General features: G+C 40.7%; 1 protein-coding gene across 3 annotated transcripts; it reads right to left on the reverse strand.

The window, feature by feature from the left end:
- Positions 1-146: 146 nt before the first annotated feature.
- Positions 147-23,275, reverse strand: YWHAE (tyrosine 3-monooxygenase/tryptophan 5-monooxygenase activation protein epsilon). 3 transcript variants are annotated; one of them, XM_088530041.1, is made up of 6 exons: positions 23,085-23,275; positions 13,163-13,362; positions 7,557-7,663; positions 6,623-6,829; positions 4,990-5,126; positions 147-178 (listed from the first exon to the last, which is right to left on the reverse strand). In XM_088530041.1, the coding sequence occupies exons 1-6, from the start codon at positions 23,146-23,148 to the stop codon at positions 162-164; spliced, it is 732 nt and encodes a 243-aa protein (XP_088386167.1). In that variant the 5' UTR covers positions 23,149-23,275; the 3' UTR covers positions 147-161. The 3 variants fall into 3 exon arrangements, with proteins under 3 accessions (XP_088386167.1, XP_088386166.1, XP_088386168.1); XM_088530040.1 differs by lacking the exon at positions 147-178 and adding an exon at positions 210-1,112 and having other exon boundaries at positions 23,085-23,273; XM_088530042.1 differs by lacking the exon at positions 147-178 and adding an exon at positions 2,657-2,702.
- Between the last annotated feature and the right edge of the window lie 605 nt (positions 23,276-23,880).

Raw genomic sequence — 23,880 nt, forward strand, 5'->3', positions numbered from 1 at the left:
TGCTGCTCCTTGGACAAGGATCCTCTTGCAGCTGCATCCAGGAGGCTGCCCCAGGGCGCTGGGACGGCGCTGGCAGCGGCTGCAGCCGGGATAAAGCACTGCTGGGCACGGCCCGCAGCCACACACGAGACAGCCCGTTTGGCTCTCGCTTGCTCTTGGGCTCAGAAAATTATTCCTGCTGAAATAATTAAAAGAAAGTCATAGTAGTATTTGGCATTTTTAATTTAGGTTTGTTTTATTTAAGTTTAATGTTAATTCCATGCTGTGTTTCAGTAAGAACAATACAGATTCTGTATCTGTGGCTCCAGTCAGATATCCAGTAGTACAAATTAGCTTCAAGTTACACATACTGAACAAAAGAGGTTGAGCGAGCGAAGGGAGATGGGGAAAGGGGAGGGAGAAAGAAAAAATATTGAACACGCATGCAGGCTTATCAATGCCACCTTCAATGCTAACCTGCTTTGAGGAAAAGTAAAGAGTAGGCAAGAATGAGCAGCCACGGATTGTTGAACTGTTACCAGCACCATGTTTTTCAGCAACATTTGAGCAGTTTGGAAACTTTACAGTAAAACCACTACAATGTGTCCCAATGCAACCTGTAACTTCAAGCTAAACACCCAATTAAGTTTAAACATTGGTATAAAATTCAGTTTAAACAGTTATAAAAAAGAAAAATGCCACCACATGCGCGCTACCATGCGAATACAGATCTCCCCTACAAGTCTACCGGCCTCCAGATGTAACGTTCACTGCTAAGGGCGCCCTCCCCACATCTGGCAGAGGACCATACAGTAATGCTGAAAGAGCCTTTACAAAGTCCTGTTAGTGTCTTAACCTAAAAGCTGGCACCAGTAAAATCCACAGAAATTCACTCTTGCCTTTAAGAACTTTTAAACTGTGTAAAAAAAAAATAAAATAAAGAAACCCAACAGGGCAGGAACCTAAATTCTGAGACCCAATGTAAAAGTCAGATTTGGTGGTTCTCAGAGTGACACTGAGGGATTTTGTGGGGAAGGGGGAGGGTGGTCAGAGATGGGTTCTCTTGTTGGCCTTTGTGTCTCACTGGTTTTCATCTTCCACATCCTGCAGCGCTTCTTTATTCTGTTCTTCACCTACAAGAGGTTTTAAAAGTAAAAAAGAAAATTTTAAAAAAAAGAGATCGGCAGAATGGCTCAAGAAGTGTCTGAAGATTAATAGTTTCATGCAGTTGTACACACGCTCGCTTGCACACTTGCAGGAACAGCTCACACGCACGCACTCATGACACAGCCAGTCCTGAACTGAAGCCCTTCCATGGACATTTAGCCTTGTAATCAACTCGCCACGTTTCATGAAAACAGTTATAGCACAGGCTATTAGAACACAGACCCTGGCGTAAGGACAAACAACAAACCAACACTGCTGAAAAGTAAAACTTTGCATATGATCATATCAAAGATGTACAGCCAAGACTAAGTTAGCAGAATGGCTGCATATCAACATCCTTACATCAGAACATACCTTTCATGAGAAATAACTGAATTTTTACACAGAGAGCTAAGAGCATCTGTGCACTAACAATAAAACCAAAACAGATTTTCAGACTGATAAGTTTTTTTCTGCCCAAGTCCATTTAGTCTCAACAAGAGTAAAATACTACAGTCCATTTGGAAGATGACAGTGATGGTGTGGATTTAGTTTACACAAACAAGTATTAATAAGCTTCTATACTTCACAAGTTGAACATGACAAGAAATCCTAGATTTGAGGTTGCTAAAGGAGAATACTTTGTGGAAATTTATTTCTTGAAAGAAGGTCTGATCAGTTTGGAGGTATTTCACTAGCCTGCAACATGCAGGGAAAAGGTTTTAATGAACAGACTCATCAAACATCCAGTTTTACTTCAGTTACCTCTACCCAGAGGCAGGCAGTGCTGCCCACACGCAGCTCTGCCAGAGTTCTGCTGCACCAGGAAAACTTCAACATACTTGAGCTAGTACCGTAACACATGCAAGACTGGGTTAATTGATAGAAGAAACTGGAGAATGTTTTCTTTACAATTATCCTTAACCATGTGAGATGGTATTGCCTTAAGGGCAATCAATAAACTATCCACTCCAATTAGTTTGAAATAAAATCCAATCAAATGAGAACAATGACTTTCAGCATATAATCAGAATGCCTGCTGAGAGCATGTCCAGATTCAGCATTATCACCAGCTACAATGCAGGGTATATTTGAAGGGGTGGCCTAGGAACATAAGACATCCAACAACAAAATATTTAGAATTACGTAACAAATTATTTAAGAGAAGGAAGCAGAGGCCCTAACCCAGGAAGATGATTAAAAAGATCTGAGCATGCTCTAGCCAATGCACTTATGCAAATACTCCTATAGCAGGCCATAGTGAAAATGCTTTTCATGCCCAAATATTCTAAATATCCATCCAGGTGTGCAGCTCAATTATTAAATGTTTCAGTTCTTTTGGATCTCAGTTATGCTTATTTTGACCTGGATAGGAGTAACAGGTCACCAGCTGGTTGAATATTGCTTAGCCCTGGAATGGAGTCAAAGATACAAGCAATTTATGAGCAGCAAGAGAGTGAAAGAGGCAAGCATGATTAGTGATCAGAAAATTGACGTTGAAAAGTTCATTGAGCCATGACAAAGACTTACAAAGTAGAGTTTTTAGGAAATGAACAGTTGGACTTTCCTTTAGGAATCTATATAGCAGGAAAGAAGGGGAAAACAGGAATCATGAAGACGACATCACAAGCGTGAAAATTAACTCAACAGCTCGTCTATGATATGGTTAGAAGATACAATAAATGAGATGGAGAAACACAGCAGCTCAGTAACAGTTGCCTTAGGAAAGTCACTGCCTACAACCTGCACAACGGAAACGGACAGAAGCTTTATGCAAAAAAATGAGCCATTTCTGAATCTTTTTCCTCTTAAACTAGTAATTGTGACCATGTTTCTGAATATCATTACTAACATTAACTGTCATAGGTCATCACAGGCTTTACCTAATTTTAGAAGTAACTGCAGAGTTCTGAAAGCAGAAGTTTTAACTATATGAAGTCAACATATTAGCAAGCTATGAGTAAAAGGATGGAATAATTACTTGTGTGCAAATATTAAGCTAAACATCAAATTCTTTGTGGACAGACACAGCAACATGATCTTAAATAGTATGGTAGTTTTTTGATGGTTTTTAAGTTTACAACAGTTATCTTCACAGCAAGTATCGGAAATGGAGTAGAATGACCTGAATTATTTCAGAAAGGACAAAGTGTCTGTCTACTATACTACGGAACCAGTGATGAAACAACAAGTTTGGACTTAGGTATAAAATGAGTTACTACAAAGTCTCTGTAAAGGCTTCTTGGCTCAAATTGCAGAAATTAGACAAAGGAATAATTTCCGCCAATTGCAATAAGGAATGCATCTAATACCTGCAGTATTTAGAACAGTGTCTGCACTGAGCCAAATACAGAGACTGTATGCGTAAGGATAATTATATGGACTTGTTACAATTTGTAAAATTACACCTACAAAAGCAGTATGCAGTCTCTTGCAAGAAACTCTGCACTGGGATGTAGGGTAGATTAAGAGCCCAGGCCCAGCACACTTAGAGCTTCTTCCAGTTCATAGGACTGTCAAAGCCCAAAGGCATAGGGATAAAGTGTAAATTGTGACACTCAATATTGCTTATTTACTTGAAGAGCTAGAAGGTACACAAATAAAAATCATACAAAGCCACAGAACCTCGGTAGCCACATGGTAACAGAGGCAGTATGAAAAAAGATTCTACAATTGCTTTCAAATAGGAGACTATAACCAATAAAGTATTTCAGAGCAGTGTCATGCAACTACATGACTATGCTTCAAACAGTTTATACCACAAAAATATCTAAAAACATTTGTTTCCTCACAAATAATCCCTCCTTTCTTCAGAAATTTACATAAAAATCAAATTGGAATACTGTTTCAAACCTTGCAGAATACATATGTACCTAAATATATTCTTAACAGGATTGAAAAGTTTTCTCCAAGTTAAAAACAAAGCCAGTCATATCTCTCTACCTGTATAATCTTTCTAGATAAAGAACGTTTAATTCACTGATACTACTAGCCAGTAAACCAGGCATTAATGCTAAAAAAAACTTAAGTGACAGAGAAAGTTTATACGCATTGGCGTCCCTGAAAAAAGTCCATCTAGAAAGTGGAAAAAATAAGCCTTTTAAGTAACTATGAGATGCTAGTAAACAGAAGCAATCTATGTCTCACGCACAGATATAGTGCCAGAAGACACATTCAGCATTTACTAAGGCAATGCTCTGAGTCATTCACTGGGAGCATAAAGTGGACTACACCAATACCAAAGGCACTTCTAATGTCCCAAAAAGCTAATTAGATTTCCACAACCAGTAATAGTAATTAAAGACTTAAAGATTGCTTTCCTTTTTCCTCTTCACATTCATGCTTCCCAAGAGTGGACAGTTATGCAGTTATGTAAAGTGCTCTAAAGTAATTAGCACAACAGCAGAAAGTCATCTGCCACTGAAATGCCTACAGAAATACTGAGTGACATTTGCAAGAACTTTCTCCTGCACTGCAGGTTCACACTAGATTATAATGACAACTGTATGGCAAATATCACAAACCTCAAGAAAGAAAAACTGCATTAAATGAAGAGTTTCTACTACACTTAAAGCAGTCACTGATGAAACCAAATATTCGTTCTAGAAAGGGGGGGGTAGTGAGGAGATGTTAGTAATTCCCCATCTTCTCCCTTCAGTTATGAGCTGAAGAGGCCTCTCAAAACAAATGGTGTCACTGCTATCAAGTTATCCAGCGTTAAGAAAGGACAGAAATTCTGAAGGCCATCAAGAAAAACAGACAAAACTAGTGAACACCAAGCTGGTCTACATTTCCATGCTTTGCTTTTTGTTTTGTTGGAGTTGAGTTGACCATGACGAGGTGTTTTGGGACAGGTTTACTTACCATCACCCTGCATGTCTGAAGTCCATAGTGTCAGATTATCACGTAACAACTGCATGATAAGTGTAGAGTCCTTATAGCTTTCTTCACTCAGTGTATCCAGTTCTGCAATAGCATCATCGAAAGCTGCTTTTGCCAACCTGTAAGTATAGAACACATGAGATCTAGAAGCGTACTGCTAAAGAGAATCCTGAAATACACAAATTAAATCTGTATTACAGAACATCTATCTTCTAGTTTGCCTATGTGACATTTTAAGCTTTATTTTTTTTCCCAAGGCAGTGCTAGATGTTTCCCTAAATTTCTCAAATTTTCACAACTGGCCACTGTAGGTGCTTATCGAAAACAGGATATTCAGGATTTTGTCTATAAAACATTCCTGTATCTTATGATACAACTGATCAAGATCTGTTAAGAGCTTGAAAAGGTATCCATGTCACCCGCAGTGAGAGCAATAATAAAATGTAATTGCTTCAATCCGTATTTTTATGCTCATAAGCAAGCTTTATCCCTAAAGAGAAATGAGCTATTGTGGCTGACATATGCTCACAGGCCACGGAAATGCCTAGTAATGTGACCCCTGCTACCCTGCACCTTAGCCAACAGCCAAAGAGCTAAGTTAAACTAACTCACCCTTTTGCAAAACAAGGGCACATGCAGTTAGGGGGCAAGCTGTCAAGCTGCCCTTAGTTGATCAATACAAGATTATTGCTATTTTGCTTCTCATACCTTATCTACTTTCAGATCAACAAACATGTCCAGATTCAAAGTTCAAAAGCTTTCTAATGAATGAACATCACACAGCATGAAGACATCAACTAGAAGCAAGCAAAAAGCAGTCCACTATTTTCATAGAATGCTCAAGGTTGGAAGGGACCTCGAGAGATCATCTAGTCCAACCCCCCTGCACACGCAGGGTCACCTAGAGCACGTGGCACAGGGCTGCGTCCAAGCAGGTTTTGAAGATCTCCAGAGAAGGAGACTCCACAACCTTTCTGGGCAGCCTGTTCCAGTGCTCTGTTACCCTCACTATTAAAAAAAATTTCCTTAAGTTCCTGTGGCACTATTGATACTTCAGTTTCCAGCTGTTTCCTCTAGTTCTGTTGGTGGCCACCAGTGAAGAGAGGCCAGCACCATCCTCCTCACTGCCTCCCTTGAGGTACTTCTAGACACTGCTCAGGTCCCCTCTCAGCCTTCTCTTCTCCAGGCTGAACAGGCCCAGCTCCCTCAGTCTCTCCTCATAGGGCAGATGTTCCAGGCCCCTGATCATCCTCGTAGTCCTGCACTGGACTGCACCCTGTGCCCCTGCGGGGACACCACTAACCACAGGCCTCCAACTAGACTCTGCACTGCTGATCATCACCCTCTGGGCTCTGCCATCCAGCCAATTCCCAATCCACCTCACTGTCCACTTGTCTATCCCACACTTCCAGAGCCTGCCCAAGAGGATGTTGTAAGGGATGTTGTCAAAAGCCTTGGTGAAGTCAAGATAGACAACGTCCACCGCTCTTCCCCTCATCTATCCAGCTGGTCATTCCATCTTTTTGTTAAAAGAAAGCAATTACCCAAGTCACAATCACTTTTGGCTTATTTGGTTATCATGCAAGATTTCTCTGTCTTCTGATTCACCACTTACCTGCAGGCACGATCAGGAGAATTAAGAATTTCGTAGTAGAATACAGAGAAGTTGAGAGCAAGTCCTAAGCGGATAGGATGTGTTGGTGGGAGTTCTGTCATTGCAATATCACTAGCAGCTTTGTAAGCCACCAAGCTATTCTCTGCAGCCTCCTTCCTGTCATTTCCTGTGGCAAATTCAGCCAGATACCTATGGTAGTCCCCCTTCCTGAAAACAGGAACAGAACAAGCAGTCATTAGCAGTCCCTAATTTCCACACTACTAAACAATCTCCTTAGCCCTGAAATCGATATTTATACATCCACACACTTAAAGGGTCATCCTAATTACTATCAAGAAAATAAATACTGAGGCACTAAGTAAACTTAAAAAAAATGAAGTATGATAAACACTTTGGTTTCAGCTATTTTACTCCATTAACATAGAATCCCAGGGTATTAGTGCAGAAACTGCAAAAGTATCAAAGCTAGTGGCTACAGCAATATACTCCAAGAAAGTCCAGTGTGATTTGAAAATGCAATTTGGAAACTAACAAGACAGCCATCTACCCCCTTTGCTTTTTCATCACAGAACGTGTACAGTTCACACTAAAAATAAGCAAAGAAGTGACCTCTACCTTATCAGTTCAATTAAAGAAATAGCTTATATATAAGAGCTGTGCAATAGCTTATGTGAAGATCTGCTGACCTTACACCAAACTGGTGTCTCCAGCCCTTCTTTCTGGGCTCACACTGTCAAGCAGGATGCTAAGCCCACCAGCTGTATTCAAAGCAGGAAACTAGCGAGACATGACTGAATTACTTTTTCCAATAAATTACTATGATTGAGTGAATCCTACAGACATATATACACACACACACACACACACTCTGCTACTTTCTGTTACTTAGTCCAGGTACAAACAGGATGTCCTCATCTCAAAAGGTAGCACTTACATTTTGTAATAGAAAACCTTGGACTCGCCAGTGTTCGCGGCTGGAATGAGGTGTTTGTCCAGTACATCCAGAATGTCACAACAAATTAACTTCAGCTCGGTCTCAACCTAAAAACAAACAAAAGAGAAGAGATTAGTATGGAAGATTCAAATGTTGTTTTATAAATACTCAATATCCAACAGGAGAAATTGTAACAATCCAGGAAGAGAAAAGAAAGAAAAAGTGCAGAACACACATTCAGCTGTTCCACAGATACATTAAGCAAAGCAGTACTGGGTAATTAGCTGCCACACATTAAAAGAGGCGAGGATTTACGTATGATGAAATGCAAGTTCAGCTAAAAGAATAAATTCCCTGGAAGATACGTTTCTAGAAAGTTAGATTAGGTCTGTCTCAGGATGCAGCTGCTGCCAGACTTGCAGCTAATGCAAGACTTGCCTAACTCCCAACTCAAATTTTTGATCCTGGAAAGCAACCTTAAAAGTGACAATGGTAAAAGGGACATTTTCTAGGTAATTATTTAATTATTTCAAGTCAGCTAGACTTCATTCCATCCCACTATTAAATAGCATCTTCAGAACAAAGTTTCCAATTATTACTTGGGGAACACAGCTAAGAGAAGCTTCCAAGAGAGCCTCTCTTAGAACACCACAAAGGTACACCACACAAGCAAAATGGTCAGATATAAAAGGCAAAAAAGCAGCTGAGAAAAGAGAAGGATAAACTGTCAACATTAACAGATCAGTGGCCAAAGAAAACCAAAATATAAGCCTTCTTTAAGAATAACTATTGGATTTTAATAGCCAAAATTGAAGACTTTGTCACGTTACCTTCATTTATTCATTTTACCTTGAGAAACATAAAACAAGTCTGTGAGATTAGGTGTCAAGAAAAGTTTCAGGCCTCAAAGCAAAGGAATTACATATATCCAAAAAGTTAAAAATTGCCTTCCAACAAGCATCAACAAAACCAGACTTGCTGCAGTTTGTGGAAGAATTTTCTCTACTGAGCATCTCAAGTCACTCACAGTAAAAGGGCCTGGTTTAACATAGATAGCAGTTGATTGCTGCTCTCATGATTTGGCAATGATTTTTCACAACTTTAGCTGAAATCTATTCTGGCTCAAGCTACTTCTAGGTACTGTAAAACAGATTTAAAAAACAAAACAAAAAAAAAACAAAAAAAAAAAAGGCAGCATCAACTACAAGAAACTGTATAGGTAACTGCAAGTCTCTGATCACAAGAACAGCCATAATCAGTCCATTACCCCTTACCTTTCCTCACCTCAGTTTGCTTTCCCTTGCACATTTTTCCTGCTATGTAATATTCTTTATCACTAAATAGCTCCAAAATTGCTATGGTTTGTAAACAAAATAATTAGCCTCAAAAGCTAGCAATCTGAAGTTACAGACACAAAATTTTAATATTAAACTGGCAGGTATGCACATACTTATAAATAAGAAGCATCTTAGCAATTTTCAGCAGTTCCTTTAGAAAGCTTAATCTACAGCAAAATTTGTACATAAACAACATCAGAATGCCCTAACATTCAAAGGAAGGTTTAGATTCTACACTTAAGTTACAAAACAAACGCTTAAGGAAAGTACTGATACATGGCCATTGGAAAAAAAGTCTACTTCATAAATTCTTGGGCTACAAAAGCTATGAAACCTTTGCCAGCAGCCAGTTCCTGCAAACTTCTTTCCTCTTGATCCTCTTTTTCAATGACTTCTTGCAGAGAGATCTTCAGCAAAACTGCAAAGAATTAAATCAGTTTCTAATCTTCTTTTGTTAACAAATGTACAAACTTCCATTTCAACTCAGACAGTCCTTTTTCAGCTTTGCTTAAAGCATCAGCCACACAGACAAGTTATCATAGATCATTCACTGCCCAAGGCAATTTAGACACCCTGACCTACCCTATTTTAAGAAGATTTAATACAGACTGAGTTGATAAAAAAAACACTACACACACACACATTAAGACCCCTCATACAGAAAGCATCTACTCTAGACAATGATTCACTAAGAGCCTGCACAAGAGGCTGATCTGAGCTCGTTGAGGGCAGTTAACAAGTAAGTTTTAGGCCCTATCAAAATTTCTACTCTGCACATGGCATAGTGAACTACAGGCTCTGACTGGCAAAGAGAGACAAATCATCCCGAAACCCACATTGCTACTCCCACGATCCAGCCTGTCTCTATTTTAGTGGCAGCCCTGCCTTAAGCAGATTCCAGGCTGTGTTCTTAGCTCTGCAGGTACAGAAGCTTTGTAATACCACCTGGTGACTTAAGTAAGGAAGCTTATTAAAAGTAGCCAAGGGAAAAAGTTAATATACATACATGTTTAACCTCTTTACATGTACCCCCCAAAACAGCTGCATATCATGACTGATGTGCAATCTGAAACTACGAGAAATGGAGTTGTTAAAGCCTGTACACTACCTGCTATTAACACAAACATACACTTAAGTCAACCTGACACATACGGATGAAGGAGAGAAGAGACCCCTGCAGCTGCCCCAGAATATATCACTCAGGTTATAAAATCAGAACACTAGAAATGTTCACAGCCTATGCAATGAATACAGGCCAACAGGATGATGCGTGTCCTGTGCAATTCAAGAATGCATTAGATCCTACTACAAGGAAGTGACTTGCATTTTGTGCTGGGACATTCACCACCTCATCTTTCCAAGCACAAGCAAAGAAATCCTCACTGCATGTTCTCATTCACAGAGGTATAGTCAGATGAGAGCAGGAAAGCCAGAGGCTCCACTTCGATGCATTTCCAAAAGGCCACTGGATTCAGAAAAGCAGCCTGCTGGCAAAGCAAGTGGCATTTTCCCCCCAAGGCTTTTTCGTTTGTTTGGCTACATTTAAGTAATGATCTGGGTAATGATACAGGCTGGCTTCTTCCATCACTGCTCAGGGTTGCTCTACACATGTCCCATACTGAAAGCCATCCTAGTCCTATACTGACAACACCACCACTCCTCAAAGCCTGCCCCAAGACATATTGGATAGTAGTTCAAACATTTGAAATAAAAGTCATGGTCAAAATCATAACATAAATACTGATGTGGACCAAAATCTCAAGTATTTACTTTAAAAAAAAAAAAAAAAGCTACTTTCCATTCAAGTCAAGCAACAATTTATAAGCGTGAAAGCCCAAACCAGTTTGGGAGAGGGTAGAGAAGTGGCAAGTGAAAAACATCTTTTCCAAAGATTCCTCTCCCACTCCTCCAGCACTTCAAGCTTAGCCTATAAGTCCCAGACAGAGAAGCATTTTTCTTCAGCCCAAGGAAGACTGTCCAAACAGCACTGAACTTTACTCTGAAAAATGCCATACCATGCCAATGGATATCTGTTGACATGGAAAGTAAGCAAAACTTCCATGTAAAAACAGAAGCACTCAGCATGACAACAGCACAGCTCTGCTGCACATCTTGCTTTAGCATTTACAGCAAGTCAGGAGTTTCATCCAAACCTTTGCATAAGTTCTTCAGGCCCTGAACTCTCCAAACCTGTCCTGACAAGTCTCTCCTTACTGTGAGTTAGTATCTACTCTAAGTTTTCCAACAGCTACTGCGAGGGAGATGGTCTTAAGCTATAGCTGGTAAGTATTAGCCTCTGGGGAAACTCAGCCCAGAGCTAAGTAGTCTCTCTCCTGTATGGAAACACATTACAGGTCTCCACAGCATTCTTCCACCTAAAGCCTACATTCACCCTACAGCAACTCCTGATGGGTGCTTCCTTTGAGAATTTGGTAGCTGAAGATACTGCTGGCAGGGCACAGCACTCCATGCTATACATAGTCCTTGAAACAGCATACGTAGATCTTGCACACCAGCCTGTTCTGTGCTATACTTCCCTCAAAAAGAGAACAAAGCCTCGTTTTAACATCCCTTCAAAGTAATATAAATCTTCGACATTAAAGGACCTTTGCCAGAAGATACTAACTGCCCACAAAATATTAGGTAAAAAAAGTTTCAAGCAAGTAAACTGGAAGCACGCAGTGTACGGCAAAATTAAAGAATATTAGATTCCCAGTACTTCTGTACTCTGTTAAAAAGCTTAGACAGTCATCAAGAAAACAGTATTTGCAACTAAGCTAGATAGTATGAAACTGGCAGAGCTTCATCTCATATGCATATCAGCAGAACTAGAAATTTGTAACTAACAAATCCATGCAGCAACAAAAAACACAGAGTTTAAAAAAAAAAATCCAATGCCAGTATCATTGCCATGGGTGGTTTAGGAATCAGTGCCAGATGGTATAAAGGACTTTGCCTCCATATGGTTCACATCTTCACTTTCAGAGGAAAAGCACTTATCCCCAAATGACAGACTAAGTCTCACTGCAGAGGAGTGCAGCAGAACTTAAAGAGCACAGGAATATGCCTCCTCCAAAGGGCAAGGGATGATGGAATGATAATGACTCACTTCTCTAAGAGGTGAGGATTTCACTAGCCCTTACTGATAAAAGCCAAAGATTTCTCCAAATTCCCTGTCTTAAGTGAATTACAGAAAATGATTCGGATCACCACAAAGTTATTTGAACCATTTTCCCCCTCCTCTTTGAAGCCAGAGAAAATAGCAAGACCTTGGAGGCTATGACACTTGCAAGTTTCACAGCCATGACACCTTAACTTTTCCCTCAGGAACATATAGTGATTAACCTTAAATTGGATGCCTGAGTACTATCAGTTTAAGTGACCAGCCTAGAGATAAAAAAAAAATCTGTTTTAAGAACTAAATGCTGTCAGAGAGTGGATATTATCCCAACATTTATTTCAAGACAGGCATTGCTGTCTGAGCTAGTAACAGGTCTGTCAATTCAATTATACTAATCCTAGCTAGGTAGCTATTCTCCATTACCACCTAACTGCAGAGTACTCAGCTTGCAGCAACTCCTGCAAAGTTTTCCTTTGCAAGGCAGAGTAACAAACAGGATCAACATACAAGAAATCCAACTACCACAGTGGGAATAGATGCAGAGAATACAGATGATCTGAATATAGTGCTGCTCTTTATGCAGAGAGAAGATACTTCTCTTAATATTTCAACATGTTAACCATGTTACTTGAATTCCATACTAGTTCATGATTCCAGTTCACAGTAGTCACAAGCCCAGCAACAGTGCCAAGTGCCTAAGCTGGTATGCTCTAAAGCAACTTTCACCAGAAGTAGAGACCAGTTTAAGAGCAAAACACTTTTTCAGACATGTTATGCCATTAAAGCTGCTCAGTATAACTGAAATTAGAGGAAAGAGGTTTCCTGAATATGCAGCCTGACACTTGGGCAAATTGCAAAGTCGGTTCAAATGCTGAGCAGATACGCAGGCATAGAAAGAAACCTTCCCCTACTTCTTTCTGGAGCTACTCTTTGGAGCACTTACAGAACGACATCCACTCTCCCTTTACCACCAAATACCTTCTCCAGATAGGGAAGAAAACTCTTCCTTTCAATATTATCATTCCATTAAAGACATTTGCTTCAGGCAAGCTGTAATACCATGGCAGTTTGTGATAATGTAACAAAACTGGGATCTAGCCCTTTTTAAAACCACATGGCATTATGCCATAACATCAACCAAGCCTTACCATTTGCCGATACTCCCGGATCATTTTTAATTTATCTTCTCCACCTTTGTTTTCTTCTTTCTGTTCAATGCTGCTGATTATTCTCCAGGAAGCTCTTCTGGCTCCAATCACGTTTTTATATGCAACAGAAAGCAGGTTTCTCTCTTCCACTGTCAACTCCACATCCATTCCAGCTACTTTCTTCATTGATTCAACCATTTCTAGGAAGGAAAACAGTCAATTATTCTCACAGTCAAAGCATTTTCGAGCTTTGCAATAGAAAGTGCACATTATTATTAATTTCTCAAAATAGGTTCCTTCTTTTCATACAGTTATCTCATGCTTAGTGTTCAGAACAAGTCAATGAGCATAAACACAAAAGATGTATCTGACACACTATCAAAGAAAATGAAAACATAAAAATTCTTTCAAAGCAGTTTGTTAAAGAGAAGACGGGGAAGAAAAGGTTGGGCTGTAAATGCTCCATTTTCATAGCGGATAATGATTAACAGAACTATCCTAAAGGAATGTGTGTTCAAGGCACTCCAGAAAAGGTGGTGAATAGCAAAAAAAAAAAACAACACATATGCAAGTGTATGTTAGTATTCAACATACTAAGGACAAACGGAAGATTTGCAGAACATACCACTGAGTTCCCAGCTAACATACAGCGCATTATGGTAATTAACAAAAATGCAGATTTTAATGTATGTAGAGAACTACTAATACTGTGACTAGGAAATCAAGTCAAAGTTCCAAGAAGAAATCACCAGAAGAAAAATGAACTGCTTGGAGAAGGAACAGAAAAATCATCCTTAGGTAACCAGAGTGATCATAGTTACCCCTGCCAAGCAGTTTTAGTTTAAGCCATTCGTAGAGACTTCTAAACTGGAGAGGGTGAGAAAGGGGCCACGAGGGAGTGATAGATTATTTAATACGGCATTCCAAAACTCAAGTGGAAGCAAAGGCCTTAACTACCTAAAGAAAGTTATAATCCCTTCATTATCTAATCACATTATGATTGCCTGTTATGTATCAGAAAAACGAAAACCGAAAGGATGACATATATCCCAGACAAGAGACTAGTATGAAACATATTTCAGACCAACAATATTTTGTTTCCGTCATCATTTGCCTTCCAACTTCTATAGATGAGGATTCCACAGCCTCCTTAACAACAGCCTTTACTTCCTCCCTCTCAACTACCCTTATCTACTCTTAAGACAGTGTTTTGTATTTAGCTTCTGTCAATACTGTGGGAAAACCATCAGGCCATGTCTCCCCTAATGTGACCATCTAACAGGAGAACAAAGGAAGCAAACCACAGAAAAGTAAAGTTTAACTTGTCCACTTGTCATCCCTCCCCCACCATTTTACCTCCTTGGGAATATGTTCCACTGTATCATGGCAGCACAGGCAATACAAAACAAATGAAACTTAACAGCCTATTTTATCCTCAGGTGCCAGATCTTAAAGCATAGCAGGCATGAGCTGTCTCAGAACAGCAACTGTAGGCTCAATCTTTTTCCCTGAAAGGAAGAATGTTATCAGCCTCCAGCAGGTCTCCACATGTGTAAGCCAAAGTTTTTTCCAATGGCTTGATTCACTATCAGAAAGGTGGAGTGATATAATATGCAATTTAAATAATGACTGCTATAAGTTATTTACTAAAATCTATTTAAATAATTTATTTCCAAGAGGTAACTTAAAAGTGCAAGTTTAGTCATCCCAGATTCTGAAGTTTCTTAAAACAGCAGAGCTACATCCATAACGCATACACTGCTTGCCAGTACTCAGTTCTGGGAAGCCCTGCTTGCTGGAGTCCAACCTCTAGCAAGAAACACGTCTTGTCTTTAAGCTTAATGTTTAACAGCCATCAGATAAGAGCAATTGAAACTGCACTACAGTTTAAGAAATAAAGCTGTACTTGGGAACACACAGCCCTCTCTCCAGTCTTTAACCAGAGTGCATCAAGAACTTATCCTGTAGAGAAATACAGACAGTTTAAAGTTCAGGAAAAGTAAGGGATGCAGTCACATCATCCTGTTCACCTACTACATCAAGATCTTTTGTCTTATCCAGTATGATGCTATGCTTTAAATAAGCAGGCATGGCTTCAGTTACATGGCAAGTCTAACCAAGACCACATTAGCTTTGCTCCATCAGGCCTTTTTACGAAGTTGTTGCTCAATTTCCTCCGATTTTTCTTTTCCTCTCAAGAAAAGGGTCAGTTTCACAGAAAAGTGAAGAACACCCTGTCTTACCTGATTACACTAGCAACCTTGAGCCCTACTGGTAATGTTGGGCAGGCATACAGCAAAATACTACAAGAGATAAAGGTGTTTTTCTTAAAAAAAAAAAAAAAAAAACAGAATACATGTTCTTTTGTGATTTACCAATCGGGATTAACTACAGAGCTTTTAGTATATAACTTTGTATGATTGAAAACTTCCATGCAAAATCTGTCTCCTAATGAAATAAAAGACAGTTCCCACTCAGCTGGTTATGAAATAACCTGTGTGATACATATAAACTATGTACTCTAGAATCCTGGAGACACGAAGCATGTAACCATTCCCACGTTTGATCACCTGTATCAGAGAACTGCAACAACCAAGAAAAGGAAGGGAAAAAAAAAAAAAAAAGGCAACATTTACCAACTGTACTGAAGATCTTACAGTCTGTACCCTGGAAGCGAGTTCACTTATAAGATTAAAAAAATAATAAAAAAAAGCCACATAAAGACACGTTCCCTGCAAGCATCTGACCACACTCACTCACTGATCACACTCAAACACAATCCTACAACTTTAATCACTTGCCTAGCTTCTGCAGGATTTTATCTATCATTAGTCTAAACACCTATAAGCCCTAAAACAAAGATCCAAGATCTTTGCATAGTGGAGGACAAATCCAATTTAAGACTACCAACAGCTTTTACAAAGGCATGCCTGCGGAGCCAGAGTCTCAGACAGGTGATGTATTAAGCTTGCTGTCTCTCTCAGATGTTCTGCAAAGGTCAACAGTTACCATGTTCCAGAACCATCAAAAGAAACTAGAGTCAACTGCTAGGAACTAGCAGGAAAAAAAACAGGCTTTGTCACTCCCCCTAGTCTCTTATCCCACGAGCTGATAGTAAGACAAATACACTTTATGCCAAGGGGAAGCCACCAAAATACTGAAAGGTGTCTTTTCAAAAAGAAATGTTAGTTTTGTTACTAGTTGAATACATAAATACATGTTAGAATGTTCCCTCACCCACCCTCTAACCTTGAACAACCATCTTGCCTAAAGACAAAAGATTACCATATCCATGAGAGAGGTGTCTGGGTTGGTAAGGAGCTCAGTTCTACTAACATACGAAACAAAGGAATCTGTATTCCAACAGGGCTAGATGATATTATGCATATAGCTTGGTATTCTACAGCAAAGTCTTGCCCCGAAACTTTAAGCCTGATGAATAGTATTAACAATTCAGGCAATGCAATAAGATGACATAACTGTATTTTCCTCAATAAAGAATAATAATAATAAAGCAGTTAGATACAGAAATAAAGCCATATATGTCTGCAAACAGAGCAAGTATTTAATGTTCGGAGTGTAATTTTACCTCTCTGGAAGATTCCATAAGACAACAGAAAGCTTTAAGACCATTCACAACAAAAGCCAATCTGAGATTACCTTTCAGGAAGGAGGATTACTGCAGTAATGACAACTCATTGCATACACAACCCATAGACACTTACACTGCATTATGGAAAAGCAGTGTTATGCAGATTCAGAAAGACAGACTGTAATTTAAGTGGTTACATTCCAGTCTTGCAGTTGATAATGGCTGTCACCATATTATGGGTGCTGTCAGATCATGCCATCAGAGCAGGAAATCCCCAAAGTTTAAGTTATGGAGAAAGAATTGGAGAATGTTCTGGAGAAACACGTTTGCCCTAGATTTATGCTCTTCTCTAGAAATTTGCTGTTGGCTGTTTTAAGACATAACATGCTAAATGGATGCTTGGTCTGAACAGGCACTGTAGCTTTATATTCTTATGGAGAGAAGGGAGGGCATTTGACAAAACCAACTGCCCTCAGATACAGGCATTTTTCCCCCGCATTTTACTACTCCACTTAAGACGAAACATGAATTTCTGTGAAGACCAATAACATCTCACAGATATACTGCACCTTTGTGAATAAGTCAAGCATTTGGCAAGGAAGACATGATTGATATAGTCTATCTGGATTTCCCAAAGGCATTTGACAAGGTACCTCACCAAAGATTAAGGAACTGCCATAGGACAAGAAAGTAAGCACATAGATTCTGCACATTCCATCCTTCCAAGGAGCACATTCCTCACATGGATAGATACTTGGCCGAAATACCGGAAATAGGGTATGAATACAGGCTCAGCTTTCAGAATGCAGGGAGATGACCAGTGGAAAACCAGACAGAAATGCTGGGAAATACACTACCACTCACAAGCAATGCAAGAGGGGGAAAAAAAAAAAGAAAAAAAAGAAAAGAAAAAATAAAAAACCCTCAAATAAGTAGTAACTCAGTGAAACAGCAATCTGTTGAGATCAGTAAAGGCAAGGACTGAAAGAACCAAGGAACCTCAAAGTTTATAAAATCTTCATCTCCATACTTCCTCATGAAGTAGCAAGTATGGACATAATGATTTACTATCCACAGACTATGTTCTCCCCAGATCTGCAGGCCTCCATTTGGTCAGCAGCCACCATCCTATTAACTACAATGATTAGCACTGAACTCAAGACAAGGGAAAGATTTATTCTTTCCATCCATTAGAAGTTTTTGTTCTAAATACACTGCTATTACACTGCCCATGTTAGGTCCTTTTGTTCCCTTAGATTTGGGGGGCAGAAAGGAGGAGGGGATGCAAAAAAAGTGCCTTGTGCCTTTCCTTTCTGTCCACATCAACTCCCTCATGCCACCATGCAAGATGTGCTTACATTTTAGAGAACCGGACTCATCCTAACAGTTGTACTAGAACTCAAGTAAGTATACGAGACAGCAAAGGAAGAAGAGCCATCCTCTATCAACAGCAAAGAGTTATCAGACTAGGTCATTCCATCTTTATTTTTTTTTTAAAGCTAAAATGAACTTAATGTTTATTCATGCACATGAATTTCCCCACCTCAGATCTTCATATGCTTTCAGCACCCCAAACAAACTATTACAGACATGTGAAACTTGGGTATAACTACTAAGGTACTAAATATTGATAACCCTCCATAATAATATCCCCATTATTACGGGGATAATCTCCCTGTAAGTGATCTCCGCATGGTGTTACAATACATAAATTTAATTAAAAAAAAAAATCCACGGAAGAATGAGGTATTTCTAGAGATTAAGGCAACCAAACAGGTAAGACAAAAACTATATAACAGTATCCCATTCTGTGTGGTGGCTCAGATAATGATTTTGTGGAGAAGCAGTGGGTCATACTGCTGTTGCCTTTACAAAGTTTAACCGCTAGTGCAGCCCTGACACTTCTAACATTTGATAATATACCTCTGCAACATACAGTCCTACAAAACATACTTGTACTTCTATATGTTCAGAGAAATGCACAGTTTAAGGCCAATTATCTATGCAACAGTGCTATTTTCGCACAATCAGTCCTACAGAGCATCAGAAGTATTTCCTGCAACAAGACCATGATTTCTAGGTCATCTCTACCATCACTTCCAGCTCTGAAGTCTCAAGTTTAAAAAGAAAAAAAAAAAAAAAAAAAAGGATTTTTCCAATATTTAAAACAAACAACAACAACAACAACAAAATCTTGAAAGGAGATGTAGGCAAAGCTAAGGACCAAGTCTCATCACATATTTCTCTGCTTGATCAAAGTCTGCTTTTAAATGAGTTTCAAATGCAAGTATTCAAATAACATACTGGGTACCAACTCCATTTTTGGACTCTTTGCAGGGCATCAAACCATGTAAGGTTATAGGTTCATCTCCTTTGTTTAATCTGGTATTCAAGATTCAAGAATCTAGTTATGGAAAAAGGTCCTCTCTCAAACAACCCATCATGATCAGGATTTTTATGCTCCAAAATAAAAGCAGTCATAACCCAATTCCTCAAACACTTTCTTGCCCATGCCATTTTCTTAGGGATATGATTTTTCGTTTAGCACTTTCACTCATAGCCAATACAAAGACAGTAGTTACACTCAGTATAACCAGAACAGTAAAACATTTGACTGAAAGGTATTAACCACTAATATAGAAAAAAGCTTCAAGAGTACTTGATGCATTTGCTGAAAGAGACAGGTCCTCTACAAACTGAAATCAATATACAGCTTAAGTTCTCATTTGTAATGTAGAATCATGCTGGCTTAGTGATTGAGCTGTAATTTCCAGACCTGTTAACAATCTTTTAAACATTCAAACCTTGGATTCAGTCAGCTGATACACACTTCACCACCTCGGTAGTACAGATGATAGATTGCTTTTAAGAATATAGGAGGCAGCAGTTAACAACTATTTGGTAGGTCTCCTGACTTGGAACTCCCAATACGGCACATTTTCTTCACAGATGGAATTTGATTCTTAGTTCTCCTCCATCCCCCAAACTGGGCAATCAACTCATCAAAATTATACTTTATGCAAAGTTTGACTTATAGACGTCAAGACTATCAAAACCAGTGCCTAAAGCCCTAGTAGACTACTCTTACCACTGAACATCTCACATGATTGGAAGAGAGATGTTACCTACCTTCCACAAGGGAAAATAAGCAAAAAGACCTCTTTCTCCCACACCCCAAAACAGTTTTAACATTCAACTGCACAAAAATGCATATACCTACCCTTGCAAAAAGTCAAATAAGTTACTTTATTTCACATACTAACACAATTTTACCTACTCCAATCATTTTCCAAAATAATGGATTTTCAGCATAGTTTATCAAAGACAATTTATATCACATATTATGCTATTAAGAATGCTCTCTGCAGGAACAGCAGATACAGCATCTCATGAATTTGTCAGAGCTTTCCATATTATAAGCTAGTTTCCTGGCATTTTGATTTATCATGACACACCTAAGCAGATCTGTAAAGATAAGTCAGACAGACACTCAAATCTCCTAATGTCTCTACTGATCAGGCCTCAAGTGTTATTTTCACTGCAGAAGCACGTAGAAATGCATGTCCTAGATCTGCAGCAATATGCTATGGACAATACAAATAAAGGGCTATGTTTCTACCTGTTCTCAGGCACATCTTTCAAGACTTCACAAATTTAAGTATATCAAGCAAGCATCTCCAAAGGAACTACTACAAGCTAGATGCCTACCATTAGTGCTGCTGTAAATGCCATGAAGTACATATTAAAATGGTGTTCTATACATATATTTTTATATATCTCCAGAAGTAAAAGGACTTTTTTTGTATTAGTCCTAGAACCACATTAAGTTCTTCACCTTTTAGGACTAACACAAAAAAACTGTCATTCCAAGAGCACATCCAAGTTACATGACAGATTTGTATTCCTATGTATTTGTAAGCAGTACTTACCATCATAGGATATAATATATTGCAATTACTAAGCATGACCTTAGAGTCGCATTATCTTACAGACTACCAAAATAAATAAATAAAAAAATAGAATTAACCTACACTTTCAACATACCTTCCCCAAACAATTCTGCTCACCTGATTATTTAACACTATCAACTACAATCTTTGCAAATCTACAGCATTTCAGCTGTATGTGTGTGTATACACACACATATAAGGGAACTAGATAAATATTTTTAATTGCTTCAGCTGAACAGGAATACAGAACTAGGTGCTAAACCATATTTACAATATATTGTCTTTCAGACCAGAACCAACAGACACAAAGACGTACTTGGAACTTGTGACGCTTAATTCCACAATTCCAAAAAACTTTACAAAATCTAAGGGAAAAAGGCATTATTTTATATGTGTCAACTGAAAAGTATACAGCTTCTTTAATGAGATCTCCTTCCACATTTTCATCTAACCAGACTGTTTAGCAAACACCCAGGACCGTGGTGTAAGAGAAAACCAACAGGGAAATGCTGCCCCAACTCAATCCCTACCAACTCATTTTTCCTAGCTAACAGGAAGTCTGATCTCTACACTGGTGTAGAGTTTGATTACTTTTTGAATAATAGGAATAATCTACCACTGATCCGGGAAAACACCAAAGACAGTTTTGCCTCAAAAGCTCCAAAAGATTATGAAACCTTTAGGATGCTAGTCAAGCATCCCACTTTGGGTTTCCACTCAAACCAAAGCCAACACTTCTGGTTTCACTAATTCATCTACACCTGCTGGAGAGCCCTTTTCCCCTCTTTAAGAGGAAAAAGACCCTATGAACAAAGAAACAACTCTAGGAGCTTTGTTGAAAGGGTCTGTTTTTCTAGTTGTTTTATTTTGCTGAAATGGATTATCCCACTCCACACTGTTTAGAGTAGTAATAACAGACTAACAAATATAAAGTAATTTGTTACTACTGGAAGTTGGGAGCCTTCTGTGCAATACTGGAACTGATGCCCACCCTTCCTGTACTCCCCCCCATACCTTTATTCCACCTCCATCCCCCGTTCAAGTCAGTCTCGTCCTAAGATCTTGTTTCAGGGCATTTTTTTCCATAATCCCTTCCAGTTATTGTGATAAGACCATCTAAACTTTTACTGTCATTTACTGGAGTTCTTATTTCTTCCCCATTTCCCTAGCTGAATAGTCACAAAGAGAAAGTTCTCATTTAAGCCTTACTTTTTTTTTTGTTGCACTTGATTCTCCTCCCCCGAAATGTGCATTTCTCTTACGCCTGAAAATAGCGCTATTAGAAATTTTCCAAGCAGTAACTCAGAAAATATGACCTAGTTCTTGCCAATTGATGTCGTTTTGCCATGAAAATGACAAACAAGGCAAGTATTTGAGGTGTCTTCCTACCTCTAAACGAAGCATAAGTATGTTCACAGTTTTTACATACAAAGGTTTTTATTTCAGTTTATATGCATAAACATAAGGTCTTATGTCAAAAGTAACTGTCCTCGGAAATTAACATCATCAAGAAAATTAGAGGCCTTTTCTACTAGGCGTGAGAGAAACAGTTGCAGGGCAGATATTTTAGACAAGAGACACCATCCCAGGTTGCCAGCTCAGCCCTCTCCCCTAGCACACTGGAAGCCATCGGGCACAGTGCTGGAACTTTACAGGAAAAAAAATAAGAAAAAGAGAAGATAACGCTGGGAAACATGGTCTCTAGCAAGTTCCACCGCATAAAGAAAGCATGTGCACTCCCTTCAGGCAGGGAAGGATGGACTCGGCGGCTCCAGGGCGAGAGCTCCCTCTCTCTTTGCACTTGCCAGGGGCGGCGGTCTCCCCGGCACGGGCGAAGGAGGAGGAAGGAAAGCGCCAGCCCCTTCCCCGCGGCCGCCGGGGCGAGCGGGCCGCTCCCCGGCGTCGCCTCCGGGGGGCTGGGCGAGGCGGGCACCCACCTTGCAGAGAGCAGCGCGCTGGGCGTTGTCTGCGGCGAACCGAGCTCGGCCGCCGGGCTCCGCGGGCAGCGCGACCGAGCGGAACCGCTTCGGGCCGCGACGCGACGAGGGGCCGCGGGGTCTCTTTGTCGGTGCCCCGCTTCCCGAGGCGGGGGCGGCTCCTTTTTTTCCCCCCCGGGGCTCGCCCTTCGCGGCCGCCATTTTACTCCCGGTTTCAGCCGCCACCGCCCCCCGAAGCGGCCCCGCCCCGACCCAGGCGGCCGGTTCCTTCGTGCCCCCCAGCCCCACGGGCCCCTCGGGGCGCTCCCAGTCGCCATTTTGTCCGTGTCCTCCCCTCTCCTCCTCCGCCCCTGCCCCCCCTCCCCCGCCCAGCCGCCATTTTGTGGCCGCTCCCTCCCTCCCGCTCCCCTCGGCCTTGCACGGCCTCGCCAGCCGGCGCTCACCATCGTAGCGCTCAGCCTGCTCGGCCAACTTGGCCTGATAGACGAGGTCCTCCCGATCGTCCATGTCCTGCAGGCGGGGCGGCGTCGGGGACTGCGCGGGGCGGATGGAAGGCGATGGGTCTGGGGGGCTCCGCAGCTACCAGCTCGCTGCTCTCCGGGCAAATATGGCGGCAGCACCTCCTCCCGCTGCATCCGGGCACTTCCGCCACTCTGCGCATGCGCCCTGCGCCCTCCCATGGCAACGGCGGCTCCTTGGCAACGGGCGGGAGGCGCCGGGTTGGGCCTGAGGAGCGGGGAGCGGCGGGGATCCCGTCGCGCCGTTTTTACCAGAGGCTTCGTGGGGGCCCGATCGATGTTGGGGCTTGGGAGGTGGGGATCGTTATTTGGGAGACACCGAGGAGAGACGTGGTTGGGGATGGAGGAGGGAGCGCGGGTCGCCGCCCGGCTGCTGCCAGGGGGAGCCCCTTCCCCGCGTGAGGGAGCGCCGGGGGTGGGTAGGAAAATGGCTTTTTTTTTTTTTTTTTTTTTGTCACGCATCCGGTATCTCCCTCTCAGGCAGCGCGTTTCTGCCGCCCTCAGATGCTGACAGTATTATTTTAGTACCTCTCGGTGCATTTTTAATTTTTATTCTTACAAAACACACCATATGCTCTTTACGTTGTGGTGTACCTAGAAGCAAAGGTGAAGGTCGCGCTAAGCAGGTTTCTCTCCCCAGGGCTTACTGCTCAAGAGAAATAGCATCTCCAAAGCCCTATCTGAGGCAGGATGCGACGATTTCAGCTTCCAGAAGAGCCAT

The sequence above is a fragment of the Tinamus guttatus genome, unplaced genomic scaffold, assembly GCF_059628265.1.
Source record: "Tinamus guttatus ecotype Peru unplaced genomic scaffold, ASM5962826v1 Tinamus_guttatus_pri_ptg000356l, whole genome shotgun sequence".
In the NCBI taxonomy this organism is placed as follows: Eukaryota; Metazoa; Chordata; class Aves; order Tinamiformes; family Tinamidae; genus Tinamus; species Tinamus guttatus.

Excerpts from the sequence above, each read along its gene's own strand:
- YWHAE (XM_088530040.1), bottom strand. The coding sequence starts at position 23,148 with ATGGACGATCGGGAGGACCTCGTCTATCAGGCCAAGTTGGCCGAGCAG. Across the intron at positions 13,363-23,084 it reads GCAGGCTGAGCGCTACGATG|AAATGGTTGAATCAATGAAG; the intron begins GTGAGCGCCGGC and ends TTTCCTTCCTAG. Across the intron at positions 6,830-7,556 it reads AAGGTTTTCTATTACAAAAT|GAAGGGGGACTACCATAGGT; the intron begins GTAAGTGCTACC and ends TCCTGTTTTCAG.